The sequence below is a fragment of the Sitophilus oryzae genome, unplaced genomic scaffold (genome assembly GCF_002938485.1).
Source record: "Sitophilus oryzae breed Bouriz unplaced genomic scaffold, Soryzae_2.0 scaffold_172_pilon_pilon, whole genome shotgun sequence".
Taxonomy (NCBI): Eukaryota; Metazoa; Arthropoda; class Insecta; order Coleoptera; family Curculionidae; genus Sitophilus; species Sitophilus oryzae.
In genome coordinates, this window is record NW_022146424.1 from 10,457,272 (window position 1) to 10,471,068 (window position 13,797).

The 13,797-nt window shown below is 32.8% G+C and overlaps 1 protein-coding gene across 1 annotated transcript; it reads left to right on the forward strand.

The window, feature by feature from the left end:
• Positions 1-1,450: 1,450 nt before the first annotated feature.
• LOC115881673 (protein Fer3) lies at positions 1,451-11,632 on the forward strand. The gene is made up of 4 exons (XM_030899251.1): positions 1,451-1,590; positions 9,625-9,757; positions 10,772-10,962; positions 11,379-11,632. Exons 1-4 carry the CDS (start codon positions 1,543-1,545, stop codon positions 11,544-11,546), a joined length of 540 nt encoding a protein of 179 aa, XP_030755111.1. The 5' UTR covers positions 1,451-1,542; the 3' UTR covers positions 11,547-11,632.
• Positions 11,633-13,797: the final 2,165 nt, after the last annotated feature.

Consider the following 13,797-nt stretch of genomic DNA (forward strand, 5'->3'; position numbering starts at 1 on the left):
CATTTTGAGGAAAAATACATTGAGAAGCAGGCTGTATTCATAACGATAATTTGATTCGAAATATCAAGACACAAAACACAAGACACAAAAACATTAGAGATCAAATTTATTTTTCTAAGGCTTCTTCATTAAAAACCAGTGTTTTTAACATAGGCCATGGTACTCTAGATTGAAATCTAAAATACGATTTTTTTAAGCGAAAATGTCAAAACTTGACGTATGATATGTCGTTATATTCCAGAGGGTCATTTTCTATGAAATAAAGTAAAAAAATACCGAGGGTGCCATTTAAAAATCAAAAATTGTAGTCATTTCCGGTGAAACAGGAAGTGGCCGAAAACAATTCAATACGTCAATCAATCCTAATTTATGTCATATATCAACTCTTTATCAATATACCCATGTTCAAAATTTCAAAAACAGATAACATTACAGGTGTTTGAGATATTTGGAAGTATCCAAACTTTAGGCTGATCCAATCCCAGTGAGTGAATATTTTGTCACATTTAAAAAACAGTTACGTTTCTGTGTTTTATTCATGCGACCAATTGCATACACATGTTTCGAAACTGTTACTCTTATGTGCTCAGTATACGTAGGAAGTGAAGCACGATGACACAACGCATTTTGGGCAAAAATTCGAAATTCTGTCAATGCATGTGTGAACTAATTCACAAATAAGGCACTTATAACTTTTTCTTATACTACTGATTTTTTAAAATTTACCAAGAAAATTATTCTCTCACACATCGTTGTCGCAATAGATATATTTTTCTGCATAATAAATTGTTAAAAATGTTTTCATCTTAATTAAAAAAAAATCTGATGAAACAATACTTATCATATTAATTTACTTTCAATCCATCTCTTTACTTCATAAACAACCAAATAAATAAAACAATTAAATATATCCCAAAAAAATTAAACAAAAACATAATTAGCAATTTTTTAAAATGACTAAAATTATAAATAATAATCATTTAAAAAAATATGTTTTTGATTTGGGAATATCATAGCAATCAATGTCATTAGTAGGTAAATATTTTTTATCTCATTAAAGTATAATGATACAGTAAATACTTCCAACAATTTTTAAAATAATAATAAATTTTTAGTTATTTAAGAATACAAAATATTTTAGGCAAAAATATGATTTTAAGACAAAGCTTTCAAAACTACCCTCCCAACAAATTTGCTGAATTTAATAAAACAACATAAATTTCAATAAATCTCTTCCCTTACCAAAGTCAATACCGTTACAACCAACAAAATCCACCCTTACGTACTCTCACCCTAAAAAGCAAACTGCAATACCCCGGCACACGTATCAGGTTTCTCGATTTCTATTGGTTGGAAATAAGGGTAGAACCTCCCTCATTTTAGGGCCCACCCTTAAAGCTCAGAATATCTAGATAGCCCTTTGAAATCAAATCAGAGTGATCAAGTGCAGCAGTTGTTTGAAACAAGTGTAGGTGCGCTAATTTCGGAGATTATAGTGTGATCTTTTTCGGAAAAAATCGTATAATAAGTTAGTTGTTACTAATGAAAATGTCTTTTACTAGTGACCATGGGCCGTGGGAGAATAATAATGTGAGAAAATTTAAGTATTAAATTACACTCAGATGCAAAAAAACGCAACAGAGAATTTTTTGGTCAAATTTAAAGTGTTATATTATTGTTATTTTTAGCCCTATTTGCATGAATTTTTTAGCAAACTGTACATAATTATATCAACTTTAATTCGTAAACTCAGTTTTTTGTAAACTTTAGTAATTGGCATATCATACAGGGTTATTTCAGGTGTTGTTTTTTTATCTTAACTTTAAAACACCCTGTGGAATAATTTTGTGTGTAAATTTTCCTAAAATGTAATTTTACGGTAAGAACCATATCTCCTGAGCATTTTGTTTTTTGGGTCACGTCAATGCTTGCTTTGGTTAATTTTTAAGAGCAAAATGAACTGATCACGATCAATTTGCAATTTTTACAATTATCATTATTTTTGATGTAATTTTTTAAAAAGACGAGTTGGTCTTGGTGACTATTGTCGTAACGTCATATTACGCTGCAGCAGATACTTCATACTAAATTTAAAAAAATCGTTAAAGACTAACGATACACAGTCCTGGTTGTAATAAACATAAATAACGATACCAGAACTAACGATATTAAGGAAAACATATGTAATACTAAAGTATACACACAGAAAAAAAATTGTAAAAATTACCCTAATACTTTGTATTGCCTCCCCTGGCTGCTATAACTGCCTGTATATGTTTGTTCATACTGTCATTGAGGCTACATATATCATATTGCGTTATGTTTTCCCATTCTTCTTTAAGGACCAAGCGAAGTTCATTTAATGATAATAAATCTAGAGATAATATAATTTAATGGTACCGCTTCGCGACCTCTAGACCCTCCTACCAAGCATTTCCCAAACGTCGAACATGATGGGCAGTTCGTAGTAGTATATAGTTCACAATAATCACCAAAGCTGCCTTGTCATGTTGAAAAAAAAATTCAAAAATAAATTATAATTGAAAAAATTGCAAATTCTTGGTGGCAAGTTCATTTCGCTCTTAAAAATTAACCAAGGCCAGGCCTGGGGTATCTAGCGCCTACGTGCAGCATTCTTTGGTGCGCCCTTTTTATATTTAAATCAATTATATATTTTAATCTTAATCTCAAAAATTTAAAGAATTTATATTCTGCGACATACGAGCAATATGTTATTGGAAATGTAAAAAAACTATTCTAATTAAAGTATAAAAACATTTATTAAATAAAGAAAACAAACAAAACCACAAAAATATTTAGTAACAAAAATAGTACCCCAAAGATAAAGAAAAAAACTGACCCATTTTATATGAAATACATAAAAACAATAAACTAAAAATCGGAAATAATATGCATGTACTGATTTCTTTCGAAAATCGACAACTATGAAACTATGAACCCTTCCCGGACATAAACGGTACATTGTGAGGCAGGAAATTGTAGAGAGAAACAAGCCCTATAACATAGGATACAACATTTTAATGAACAGTGCTTTCCATAAAATCAATAAAATGAAAAGTATACGAAATAATATACATGTACTGATTTCTTTCGAAAATCGACAACTATAAAACTTTGATCCCTTCCCTGACACAAACGGTATATTGTGAGACAGAAAATTGTAGAGAGAAACAAGCCCTATAACATAGGATACAACATTTTAATGAACAGTGCTTTCCATAAAATCAATAAAATGAAAAATATACGAAATACATGTACTGATTTCTGTCGAAAATCGGCAACTATGAAACTATGATCCCTTCCCCAACACAAACGGTACATTGTGAGACAGAAAATTGTAGAGAGAAACAAGCCCTATAACATAGGATACAACATTTTAATGAACAGTGCTTTCCATAAAATCAATAAAATGAAAAATATACGAAATAATATACATGCATGAAACTTTGATCCCTTCCCCGACACAAACGGTACATTGTGAGACAGGAAATTGTAGAGAGAAACAAGTCCTATAACATAGGATACAACATTTTAATGAACAGTGCTTTCCATAAAATGAATAAAATGAAAAATAAATAGATGAGATCAATGTGTTGCCGACAGATTGCCCTAGACTTGTTTATTCGGTGCGGCCAACGCAAAAAAGACGCTAAGCAAACTTTATCCTATGATGTATGTTTAAGTATTTGTTTATTAACAAGAAAGCGTATCGGTTTTTTGTTACAAAGTACTGATTGACACTTTGATTTTGCGCCCCCAAAATGTTGCGCCTACGTGCGTGCACGCACTGCACGCTCGCCAGGAACGGCCCTGACCAAGGCATGTATTGACATGATCCAAAAAACAAAATGCTCAGCAGGCATGGTTCTGACCCTAAAATTATATTTCAGGAAAATTTACACACAAAATGATGTGTCAAAGTTAGGGTAAAAAAACAATCCCTCGATTAACCCTGTATAATATACCAAATACTAAAGTTCATAAAAAACTGAGTTTACAAATTAAAGTTGATATAATTATATACAGCTTGCTAAAAAATTCATGAAAATAGGGCTAAAAATAACAAAAATATAACAGTTTAAATTTGACCAAAATTTTCTCCGTTGCGTTTTTTTTGCATCTGGGTGTAGATATATGAAACAATAAATAGTTTAAGATCATTTTCTATATTTTTTTGGTTTTGTATTTTTACTACAGTTGGAGGTCGGAATCTTTGGTGTTTACAACAGCAAAACAAAACACTAATTCACCACAATACGCCAAAACATTAAACGCGAGTTTCGTTAACCATGTTAGTTTTATCATCTGATGATGCTAAACATGGTTAGCGAAACGCGTTCAATGATTAAAAGAAAAGTGGTTTGGTTCATTGCGGTGATTTAGTGTTTTATTTTGCTGTTTGTGTTTTTTTTCTGTAAATATGTCAACTATCTATACAGGGTGTTAGAAAAAACATGTGCTATCTCCTCGTGGGGATACCCCGTGGATTCCTCTCGTAAAAATAAGATTTATTTTCCATATTAACATGGGTCCGATTTTGCTTTATTTCATAGCTAAAGGAAGTTAAAGTCTCCATCTTCAAATTTCATTCGAATCGCTAAAAGCACTTGGAAGAAAATTAGAATAAATAAAACAAATGAAGAGTAACCTCCTGTAGCTACGAAACAAAGCAGAATCGGACCCAAGTTGATGTGAAAAATAAAGCTTGATTTTCATGCATCCAGTGTCCGACGATACGATGATACGATATTAATTTTATTGGTTGAATTTAAAGGTTTCAATTGGTTAACCGTTTCTAACCAATCAAAGTCTTTAAATTCAACCAATAAAATTAATATCGTATCAACGTATCGTCAGATAACGGATGCATGAAAATCAAACTTAAGTCTTATTTTTACGCGAGGAATCTCCCCACGAGAGATGGCACATGTTTTCGGAAACACCCTGTATAGTTTAGTTTATTAGTACACCATTAGAAGAAACTTAACTAACATATAAACAAAATGTTTTATCTATACTAATTTATAAAATCCTTAAGTGACTGACATACTGATTAATCACGATCCTGCTCAAACCACTCAACGTAAGAAGCTCAATTTTGGCATACAGGTTGATTCTAGGGTGTAGAGGTTCAATAAGAAGGAATTTTTCGAAACTCGAATTCTAAGGGGGTGAAACTATCCCTCAAATATTAAAATATTTTTTATTTAAAAACCGGTGAGTTTTTCGGAAAAACTCTTAAACGCGTATATTTTATTTTGTTGTTTTACATATTTTAAGATTTTTTATAAATTTATACAGGGTGTTTCATACAATATGACCATTGAGTAATCACGATTCCGCTTAAACTGCTTGACGTTTAAAGCTGATTTTTGGCAAACGGCTTGACTGTGGGGTGTAAAGGTTCGATAAGGAGGGGTTTCTCGAATCTCAAATTCCAAGAGGGTGAAAACGCCCCTCAAATATTACAATATTTGTTATTTAAAAAACGGTTAGTCTTTCGGGAAAACGCTTGGATAAGCATAATTATTTGGTATTTTTACATATTTTCAAATTTTTTAAAAAATCATACAGGGTGTTCCAAAAAGTTGGGTAATTTCTTAACCACAATTCTGCTTAAACTGCTTGACGTAAAAAGCTTATTTTTGGCAAACGGATTTTTCGAAAGTCAAATTCCAACGAGATGAAACTACCCATCAAATATTACCAAGTTATATAATAATATCGCCATATTGTTTTTTCTCATGCTGACATAAATGTGAGAAAATTTTATCCGGTTTGTATGTTAATGGAAATTCTTCGCTGGTACACGCTAGTATTAACATAATTATCAAAAAGAAACATCGATCAATCAATTATACAAGAAATTAAATAGCGTCACCTCACAATAAGATATAATGGACTCACCCTACAAAGATTGCTTCTCCTCCAGCCGGCCGGCTTCAATGATGCCTTGATAACACACACAATTACACGGTTTTTTAGTAAATAAATCAAAACGTGGTACCACTTCGGTGGATCATGAGCGAGACTCTCATCACACTTCCGCTGATCCCTTGCGGGATGGGGCATGCGCCCTTCTATCTAAATGTGAGGCAGTACCGCGGACACCAAAATAAAATTACACTATATTCAAATTTTGACAATATCAAACATTCCGCCCACCAAAACAAAATATAATATATTTAATTTTACTTTAAAAAAAATAAAGAAAATTTAAATATTTGTACATCTTTGTACATCAAATACCCCATAAAATGAATTGAATTCTCTTAGACATCACACACGTAAAGTAATTGAAATAGTAGGTTTATTGATCGGGCAGAGGGCACAGTTTAACTAATGGTCTATCGAAAAAACCCTTAGTCGTTTGAATTTGCGCCACACGTACAACCTGATCTGTACCTGGATATAATTTAGTAATTCGACCGAGTAGCCAACGCAAAGGTGGTAGATTTTCGTCCTTTACTACTACCCTTGTATATGAATATAAACAAGGCTACTACTAATGTGCTAATTCTAGGCGAATTCTGTACGCTGTTCTATTTAGCTCTCTGCTGAAGTGTATGAAGATACTCTACATGCCATCTTTTCCAAAAATGTTGCTGAAGTTACTGAACTAATTGCCAACGACTTAAGCGGTTTTGCTCTCTGCTGAAGTGTATGAAGATACTCTACATGCCATCTTTTCCAAAAATGTTGCTGAAGTTACTGAACTAATTGCCAACGACTTAAGCGGTTTTGAGTCACATCGAGTAAATTTTCATCAGGAGGAGCTGTAAGTGGCTCAAGAGTTAAAAAATGTCCTGGAGTTAAGCTAACGAGATCGCTTGGATCTGGACTAGAACTACACAACGGCCTCGAATTATACCTCGATTGACAGCCTATAACACGATACGAGTCTTTACAGATTTAACAGCACTCTCCCACAAACCACCAAAATGAGGAGCAGAGGGAGGGTTAAAATGCCATTTAATAGACAATGTCTCAGAAGACTGTTTACAGTAGGATAGTAGAAGATTATAAGCTCCGATAAAATTTGTACCACGGTCACTGTACATATCTGTACATCTTCCACGCCTAGCTACAAACCTACGAAAAACTGCCAGAAAAGCTTCAGAGGAAAGATCCGAAACTGCCTCAAGATGGACAGCTTTCGTACTCATACAAACAAACACGCATATGTAAGCTTTCTGACTACGCACACCACGATGGCTTCCTAACACTATCGATAAAGGTCCAGCAAAATCTACTCCACAATGAGTAAAAGCTTTTATTTGGGCAACACGAGCCGGAGGCAAATCATTCATAAATGGTGTCAAATTGGCAGGAGTAATTCGGAAGCATCGATAACACTTTGAAAGGACATGACGAATAGCTCGTCGAGCTGATAATATCCAAAATTGTTGCAAAATTAAATATTCAAGAGTTCTAGGTCCAGGAAGCCAGTTCTTGTTATGAAATTCTTGAATAACTAACTCAGTTAGTCGATGATCCCTAGGAAGCAACATAGGATGTTTAACGTCAAATTCCAAATTAGCATGTTTTAAACGACCGCCCACCCTGAGGACTCCATCCTCGTCTAGAAACGGAGCTAATTTCCTAAGCGGTTTCGAACATGGCACCTTCTCTTTTAGTTTAAGAATATCAGCAGAAAAGACCTCATTATGCACAAATCTCACAATCACTATCAACGCCTTATAAAGTTCATAACTCAAACCCTACTTGTTGCTCGCACTTATGATTACGCAAGTTATTCACAAAACGAAGGCAATAGGAAATTATGCGTTGAATTTTACTTAATGACGAAAATTTCTGAAGAAGTTCAGAAAGAAAGTTGTCAGAAAATGTAGCCATATACACTACTTTCTTCTCTTCCAAATTTACAGCTGTAGGTATCTCGGAACTAAAACAGTTTGGCCAAGATGAATTTGATTCTGCGAGCCAGGGAGGGCCCGCCCACTACAACGAATGTGAGACGAACTGTTCTGGAAAAATACCACGCGATGCGCAGTCTACGGGGTTCACTTTACCATCTACATAATTCCAACATTCCGGAGCAACCTGTTCTTGAATATGGGAGACACGGTTGGCGACAAACGTTTTCCAACGATGGGGAGACGACCGGATCCAAGCCAATGTTACAGTTGAATCTGACCAACAAAACACTCGCCTCACTCGCACATTTGTTATGTTACTCCAAATGAATACAATACAATCTGAAAGAAGAGCTACTCTATTTTTAGAGTACAACATAGAAACCACAACTTCATGTTCAAGCACTTGCCGTAAATAAACCACTGCACCATAACCAACCTCCGATGCGTCACAAAATCCGTGAACTTCAACATCCACACATTCATCACGTATAACACACCGAGGTATAGAGAGTACAGACAAAATAGAAAGTTGCTTGTGATACAATTCCCATTGATCTACAATTTCCCTAGAAGGTAAAGCATCCCATTCCAACCCCTGAAGCCACAATTTCTGTATTAGACACTTGGCTCAAATTAAAGTAATTTAATTATATTAATTTTCCAATTTCTTTTTTATATAATTTTCTAAAACGTTTGTTTTTAGGTATATTTGTTCTTGTAAAAATGTTATTTTTACACGCATTTTTTAAATTAAGCATGATTATTAAAATAAGCACAGGTTAAAGACACCATCCACCACATTTTTGCGAATATTTAAGAACCAAAAAACCTGATTTGACTTAAAAAAAAAGGAATCCAAAACATCATTAATTCAAAATGATTATTTACATCAAATACGCAAAAGTTTTACGTTGGTTTTTAAGATTGTTTATGTTTGTTTAATTTTGCACACATGAGCTAAATCTTTTATCCTTCTTTATGTACCGTAACCGAGAAAAAGTTCTCGTATTGTATAGATGGGTATTTTTTTTCATTATAAAAGTTTATCTCATCAAGGAGGCCGAATTCGACAAAATATCAAGAGATAACTTTTAATTGGCATTAAACGGCCAACACAATTTTGATATCAAAAGAAAAAAAGTCAGTGGCGCACATGATTTTTTTTAAATATTTCAGTTTACCGGAAAACCCATATGCACGTCCCTGATGAATTTATCGACACATTTATAACATTAAAATATGTAGCACTTCTAGTAACTTTTACCCTCAAATTTCATTCAAAGCACTAAAAGTACTTGGAAGAAAATTATAATATATCGACACATTATTAAGAATTTAACACCTTATAGCTACGCAACAAAGCAGAATCGGACCTATGTTGATATGAAAAATAAATATTATTTTTACATTAGGAATCTCCCCATGAGAGATGGCACATGTTTTTTGAAACACCCTGTATATTTTGGTCAACGCCTTTTCTTTAACAGTCCTACCTTGGTCGCAGCCATGGTTCTACCTAATGGGGATATTATTTTCCTGGGTTTTAAAGAGATGTAGTTTCATCGTAAAAAATCCTAATAACCATAAACAAATATACAGGGTGTAACGAAATAGAATGAGAAAATAAAAATGGCTTAGAAAAGTATGAAATAATATGTTCTTTTTGTTGTTTTTAATTGTTATAATTTAGAGTTTATTTTATTAAAAGATGTATTGTTAATAGGGCGCCGAATTTCCGGGCTACCCAAATGATATAAATGGCTACGGACCGTTATGGGACCCACATCACTTTCCTGGACAAAATCCACCTTTGGGCAGTTATCCAGACATTCTCACAGCTTTTAATTCGGACTTAGGTAAGTAAATTCTAAACTTGTACTAACCCCTATTTTTATAAAGTAAAAACGAAAGATAATATGTTTTTTCCAACCGGACGAGAGAACCGTCCTAGAACGGTAATTTCCTATCAGTCAATTCATTTGTTAATCTTGACAAACAATCAAACTTTTCAAACAATAAGTGGGCGACTAGAAATTATCGTCCCAGGATTGGTTCTCGGTCCGGTTGGAACGAACCTAATATTTACAAATTTTCATCAAAATGTAGATACATGACGGTGACAGGTCTGTGATTTTAATTTAAAATAAATTGTTTTTGTGTCAATTTTTGGATGTCGTCTATATTGGGCCATATGTCGTCTTACTTTAGACTTTAGAGAAGGTCTGTTCAACGAAAGAATACCTGACAGTTTCAGTTGTCATTACGGAGTCTACCTTGTCATTTTATCTCAAAGATCTCAGAAAATATTGTATTTTCTGTCATTTTTAGATGTCTTCTGTCGAAATCTTCACCCTATCTCGTTGGACCGTCTATATTTTCTCCTGTTAGTAATTTTAACAACCTACCATACGCATTGGGATTTACTGAACCCAGCTTATATCATATTATCGAAAAATAACGGCGTCAAAGACGGCTGAGGAAGGACAATCGATAATAATTTTGGCAAGGCCAATCTCTAGACGGCATTTATTAAAAATTTACATAAAACTTCAAAAACGTCAAAAATTAAAACTATTTATAGAGAAACTAAAAAAGGATAGAACATTTCCAGACACACAAATCTATTTCCAAAAAATTATATTTCTCGAATTTGAAACTACGCCATTTAAAAATCATTTTTACTCCGTATAAAAATAAATTAAACCCTTTTTAAGGCCAATAAAAATAATAAAAAAGTATGGACCAAATAATGACATCTAGGACTTGACCTCGCTAAAATTGTAATCAACTGTCATTCCCAGCCGTCTTTGAAGCCGTTTTTTTTCGAATGGTAAATTCCTATAAGTAAATATTTAATAATTTTATTTTAGTTTGGCCACGGCAACAATGCGGTGGTTTGGTGTCCAACAGAATAGGAAGAAACAGTACTTCCAATGGTACCCAGTCAACAAAGAAAACTAGAAGGAGGGTGGCCACTATGGCCCAACGCAGAGCAGCTAACATCAGGGAGAGAAGACGAATGTTTAACCTAAACGAAGCGTTTGATAAACTGAGACGAAAGGTACGTAGATCGTACCTTGGATTTCTGCCAAAAGACTTTTTAATAACACTCTTTCGGCTTTTTAATTATTCTTTGTAGAAATCTATTCGAATAATATTTATAAATATATTAAAATAGTATAAGATAATATTTTTATAATAAAACTATAGAGATATTCTTGCAAGTCTACGATATTTTTATAGTTATAGGTTTGTTCCACAGCCTATTCATTAGGCAGCCAGTCGACTTCATTTACATATGGAACTCTGCTTTTACATATATGGAACAGAGCGAAATATATGTTCATGGTTAGCAACAATGAATTAAAAAATCGCGCCCTCGATTACGTAACTAAAATTTTAATTGGTATCGCTTATAGGAAGTCGACTGGCTGTCTAATGAATAGGCTGTTGTTTATTCTAACAACTCTTTTGTAGGTTCCAACATTCGCATATGAAAAACGGTTGTCTAGGATCGAAACGCTCCGTCTGGCCATTACCTACATAAGCTTTATGACAGAACTATTACACGGGCATCCCTTAGACCACAAAAGTGGCGAAATATATTCTCAAAGAGAATACATTCCATACGGAATAATTAACTAAGTACTATATGCAATGCATCTTGTCAATTTTTGTCAATGTAAACATTAAATATTTGTGAACCGATGGCAGGCGTTATGTATACAGGGTGCTACAAATTCGAGGTACGAGCATTGGTATCTCGGAAACCGTAATAGGATACGAAGATGGTTAAATTGGAGCAAAGTTGAGCCTTGATGAAAAGTTCACCAAGATGCCATCAAAAAAAGTTTTAAAAATTTCAAGGATTGCTGAGTTTTTTTGGAAGAAGCGGACTTTTGGAAAATCAATTTTATTTTTTTCTGTTTTTTGTTTAGAAAATCAAAAAATTAATTGCACATTCTCATTGCCACTTTATTAGGGCTATCTGATAGTATTTTTAGATTCTCAAGTTAGCTGATAATTTGTGAGATACAGTGACCAACTTAATTGTTTTAAATACGGACCTGCATTTTTTATTTCAGGTTTTGAAAGAACTCGGCCTCCTGAGTATAATGATAGGCCGCACTTAATACTTTTTTTTTGTTTTGGGTACCTTAACAACAACAAAACTAGTTAATTATTATTTAAAATAATTTCAAGTACGACTCTGGTTTTTAAAATTATTTAATCTGATTATATTCATCGCAACAATATTGATCAGCGCTAATTAACATTGAATAAGGAAAATCGAGCCAATTCAAAGATTCAAATAAATAATATATCCAGGTCAGCAATTTAAAGATATTATTTTTAACTTTTTTTATTGTGAACTTGGAATTTCAGTGTACGATCTAATAATATTCATAATATTAATCGTAGTTGTTATAAATAAATCAACTTCTATAAACTAGTTTCTAATGCTCTATATGTTCGAAAGGGTTACCAGTTACCACCCTTCCTATTACACAAATTTATTTTTTGTTCAATCTTATTTATAGCTCTTTGAACTTTGAACATAACTTCTTGTTATAATTCCGAATGCATTGTACCCAAAGTGGCAATGAGAATGTGCAATTAGTTTTTTGATTTCCCAAAAAGTAACGCCAGGAAAAAATAAAAATGATTTCCAAAAAACTCGGCAGTCCTTAATTTTTTTTTTTTGATGGAATCTTGGTGCACCTCCTAAAGCGGAACTTTGTCCCAATTTAATCATGTTCGTATCTATTACGGTTACTTACTTGTATCTCGAATTTGTAGCACCCTGTATAGTATTCATACCACAACAAGTAAATGGTTAAATCCTTTAGTTTCGGTCGTATATCTATTTTAAAATTGAGTAATGTATGAAAAGGGCTATTAATTACAGCATTGGTTGATTTTGTTCTGTTCAGTTAACAATTTTATTATTGTTAACCGAACCAATTGAGTACCTAATAAAATTCTCATTTGTGCATACGAATGTAGTCTTTTTACTTATTCTATGCTACAAAACAAGAATATGCTGTATAGGTACCGCATTATCACAAAAAACTTTAGTTGGCTTGGAAATGAACATCGATAGCATATTCCTCATATAATTTTACATTGAAAATTACAGCGACCTTCATTATTTCATTGCCATCGCTGACGCTGTTTTTTCTATCATATTGTACCGCATGATCGAAAATTATACACGTTTATTTCTGTGATGTTAATTTAAGTATGTACATATTTATATATGTTCCAAAGTGTTTTTGTTATTAAGCTCCGTCTACACTGAACGTTTTACCTGGCAGGTAATACTGAAAAGTGTATGCTGAAAGTTCTGCCATGGTTCTGCCTGCAGTTTTATCAATTATAGCATTTTGTGTGTAATGACGTCGAAAAGAAAAAAACATGAAATTTGACTAGGTACAAAATTGTATTTATGGTTTAAATTTCATTTGTAAGAACGTAAAAAACTTAATTTGTAAACACGTAAAATTCATTGTAAAAATTGTATTCGTTCGGTAATTATCATTAAATATATCTAAAAGTTTATCCATATATTTTTAGGGTAGGAAAAAGACAATTATTGTATTGTTAAAACTGAACGATTCGGCAAATCCTCTAGACGGTTTTCTGTCTTAATTTATCAATTTCGGACAGGTAAAACATTATGTGTAAACGGGGCCTTACTTAATTTAATAGAAATTATCATTTATTTATATTACTTTTAAATGGAGTTACTAAAAAATAATTAATTTTAAATACAAGCATTAATCATTTATTTTAAGCATTGTAATGTTCTTTTTAATAGATGTAATTAAAAAGTCTGCAAAAAATCGTCAGTCTTCCAATATATTATATTTAAATTCCTAAGGAAATAAAGTTT

Excerpts from the sequence above, each read along its gene's own strand:
- LOC115881673 (XM_030899251.1), top strand. The coding sequence starts at position 1,543 with ATGAAAATGTCTTTTACTAGTGACCATGGGCCGTGGGAGAATAATAAT. Across the intron at positions 1,591-9,624 it reads GGCCGTGGGAGAATAATAAT|GGCGCCGAATTTCCGGGCTA; the intron begins GTGAGAAAATTT and ends TATTGTTAATAG. Across the intron at positions 10,963-11,378 it reads TTGATAAACTGAGACGAAAG|GTTCCAACATTCGCATATGA; the intron begins GTACGTAGATCG and ends ACTCTTTTGTAG.